The sequence below is a fragment of the Cryptomeria japonica genome, chromosome 5 (genome assembly GCF_030272615.1).
Source record: "Cryptomeria japonica chromosome 5, Sugi_1.0, whole genome shotgun sequence".
Lineage (NCBI taxonomy): Eukaryota > Viridiplantae > Streptophyta > Pinopsida > Cupressales > Cupressaceae > Cryptomeria > Cryptomeria japonica.
The window spans coordinates 285,171,648-285,175,421 of record NC_081409.1 but is presented as its reverse complement, the minus strand read 5'-3'; the positions used below and the strand labels follow the sequence as shown (position 1 = coordinate 285,175,421).

Genomic DNA, 3,774 nt, shown 5'->3' with positions numbered 1-3,774 from the left:
CCCACTACCTAATTTTAAATTAAAAAAAAATGAGATTCTCTCCCAATTTGGCTTCCATGCAAATTAATTGGGCTTAGTGGGAGGAGTTACATGCAAGGAGGTGGAGAAGCCTCTAGAAGCTTCTTATTCCTCCTACAACATGTGCCTTAATGTGAGGGAAATTAAATAACTAAATTAAAATGCATTTTCCATGTGTGTGTGGTTTATTAATTTATTCCCTTACAATATTCAATAATTCATCCAAAGAGTATAAATAAAGTTTTGTATTTAAATCAAAAAAAATGATAAAGGAGGGTTGTGACATCAGAGTTGATCACAGTACATCCCAAATACATTACCTTACAATTGTCCGCAAGTCGGAGGGGGGAGGAGTGCACTGTGAAGGAAAAAAGCTTTCGCTTTGTATGGCAGCCTAGAGCTCCATTCTTGTGATCCCTCTGACTTTGTATCCCTTGTTGATGTGTGGTACATGGACAAGATTGTCTATTCCAAGATTTTGTGGGGCATTCCTAATGCAAGTAATGTTGAGGATTGGTTCTGTAATCGCCCCTTTAGAGTTGATTTCGTTGATTTTTGGGATTTAGAGAATGAGGATTCCACTAATGGAGATGGGTTTCCTACAGTTGTGTCTTTTGACAAGGAGATGGGGGAAGATATAATTTCGGGGCAACTGATGGACAATTTCAAGCTTAGCTGGATTGTGATTAGCAGGAGAACAGGGGAAGCTGGTAATCTTTCAAGCTGGAGACCTCTGAATGTGCAGATGTATTCTGATGCAGATTTTTTAATGCGGTTTGGCTCCTTATTTCCTGCTCAAAATATATTACCTTGCAAGGATGTTAAAGGTATCCTTTCCATAAGTATTAGACTGTCAGATGATCATGGGGATATGAAGATTTCTGAACTTAGCATTCAGTTGGAGGACATGATGGGAGCTCGTGTTAATGGGAGGAACAGTCTGCTTATACTAGAAAGAGCTCTAAGTTGTAGGAAAAGTAAGGAGCATCATCGGATTTTCCAATCATATCAGAAATACTTGAGCCACCAGAGGAAAATGAAAGAAGCAATGTTGAGGAAAGAAGGCGTTCTAGACACCCTCTATATTTTAAGTGGCATTGTTTCATTTGTTTCATTTTGCTGTTTGATTTACAGAATGACCGGCCAACACAATCTTTCCTCGGTGCGAAGACTATCGGCAAAGGGAAGCTTGAGACAATTTGCCGTCGGGAATTATTAAGCGATACCATACCGATAAAGCCCAAAAATCCGACGTGAGACAATTCCAGTGGAGGTGCAACCCCACAAGGAATGGCCTATCGGCAAATAACTAGACACTCAACCAAACCTAAACAACAAACATTAAGCCAATGCCAAATAAGACAAGCCAACACCCAAGAAAAATGTTCGTAGGTATTTCCTATGAACGTTAAGTACTCCAAAAGTAGGTTCACTGGGTATTGATATTAACGCTTAAAATCATTTCATATTTGTATTTCCCTTATGATATCTAATCACATTTAGATATTAACGCTTAAAATTATTTCATACTTCTGTGATATCGCCCTATGTTTAAATACTCAAAAGAATCTTCAAATCAGCCGAATATATCAAAAAATAAAGAGAATTGCCCGGAACAAACGAAGGAGAAGAGTGGGTGTCCAAGCTATATAAGCAGCATTCCTTTCCATTTGGAGTACATTAACATTACATACCTCTGTAGAGAATAGATCATCATCTGCAGTTTTGCTTTCTTAGATGGCAAAGAACGGCATTTATGTGTTTGTGCTGCTTTTGTTGCTCACGCCTTTTTTTGATTTTGCTTCTGCGTCTGGTAATAATAATCATGTTTATCCTCCTCTTCTGAAATCGTTTTACTTGTTGATATTGTGAAGAACTAACTGATTTGTAACATGGCGACGATTATCAGATTGTGATGTGGAAGACAGCTCCCACCCTGGTTATTGGAGCTACATGAGTCTTGAATTTCATGGGGCATGCGTGGCATGGAGGAAAGGTGAGTGCAACTCTGTATGCAAAAATGTAGAAGATAATGAATTTGGAGAGTGCCATTGGGAACCTAATACTACGTTCCCATCATTGGTTTGTTTTTGTTATAATAAATGTGCTAACTAAGATGTTCATTTATTCGACGTGGTGGGAAACTGCAGAGCCAATAATCATTGCTCTTGTAAGTATGATGAATAAATAATAAATGACAATATAAGTTTAGGCATTTTTTTTTAATTATTATATAAGTAGAGAAAACGTTGTAATTATGTAAATTGCTTGTTAACAATTTTAATATTTTTCATTATATTAATAAATGACAATGTGAAGTATTATGTATTAGCTTAATGTTTGAATAATTTAAAAAATATATTCATTGGAAATAATTAAATTAAATATCATAATTTATGTCTTTTAGTAAAGTTTTGAAATTAAAGCTAAAAGTTTGATAAAATTAAATTTAATAAATTATTGTATTTTTAAATTAAAAAATATCAATTTAATATGAATTTATGTTGTGGCTTTTGTTATTTATAGTTATTGTTTGGATACTAATTTTATAATGTGAAAATTCATAATGGATGTACATGAATACATAATATGTAAATGTCTAAATGATAATACAAATAATAATTAAAAGAATAAATATATCCTAACATAATAAATTGATGGGACTCAATGTAGCTATTCTTTTAACATCCCAAAATATGGTAAAAACAAATTATGTTAAGATGTTCCTCTTTGCTATGATAATTTATGTGTGGTTAGCAAATCATACTTTCACTATTTGAGTTCAAGGAGATTGGTGGATTTATGTAGTAAAATAAACTATTGTGCTAAACATGTAATAATATAGATATATGGTAACAAAATAATGTGATGATCTTGCATATTATTATTTATAGAAAAAGTTTATTTCATTTCATTTTCTTATAATTTCTTAAATTTCTTTAAGTGAGTTCTTATTATCTACAATAACAAATCAATAGAATTCATTTTTCAAATTTGTGTATTTAACCTCATCACTCATCCCTAAAAGGATTCATAAGATAAGAGAAACTTGTAGAGGCACTTAAGTAGGGTTTAATCAATTATTATCTTGGAGAGAGGGTTAAGTTGATAAAACCATTAAAGGAAACCCTATCTTGTAGTTTCCGTGAGTAGCAGAGGAGTAGTCCGTTTCAATAAAATTGAAACTTCATGACTATGGATACCTTCACTTAGGGTTATTATTAAGCATAGGTATGTTTAATGTCCTCTAATCTACATTGTTGACCAAAGATAATTACAAAAAAGAACATGATCAATAACACAAAATCAAGGTAGCTATTAACATATTATTTATATACGATAATTTAAAAATTCAAGTGTTCATTTGTTTGAACCCCTCATAAAACTCTCCATAGGCTTGGCTCAACCATGCAGCCAAAAAAATGCATGATGTCCCCCATCATTAAATTTCCTTCTCCTAAATTTAGCTATTTGGATTTTAACTTCTCTTTCTCCTTTTATTTTAAAACCAAAATATATTAATAGAGGCATGATTAATAATCACACATGATACCATAAAAAATGATTTTCTAAAAACAAAAGTCACTCATTTAAACGAAGTCACCTAATCAAGCACTTTATGACCATCTTCTTTCATTATTGGTTCATCTCATCCATACTCTTAGGAATTAGCAAGAAAAAATTGCATTACCATAGTTATGACAACTTCTTCCAATGCAGAAGTTATATACTCAAGCCATAACTTTAATTGCAAAC

The 3,774-nt window shown here is 32.9% G+C and overlaps 1 protein-coding gene across 1 annotated transcript; it reads left to right on the top strand.

Moving 5' to 3' along the window:
* Positions 1–469: 469 nt before the first annotated feature.
* On the top strand, positions 470–1,237 carry LOC131043982 (uncharacterized). The gene has a single exon (XM_057977244.1). It carries the CDS (start codon positions 470–472, stop codon positions 1,235–1,237), a length of 768 nt encoding a protein of 255 aa, XP_057833227.1.
* Positions 1,238–3,774: the final 2,537 nt, after the last annotated feature.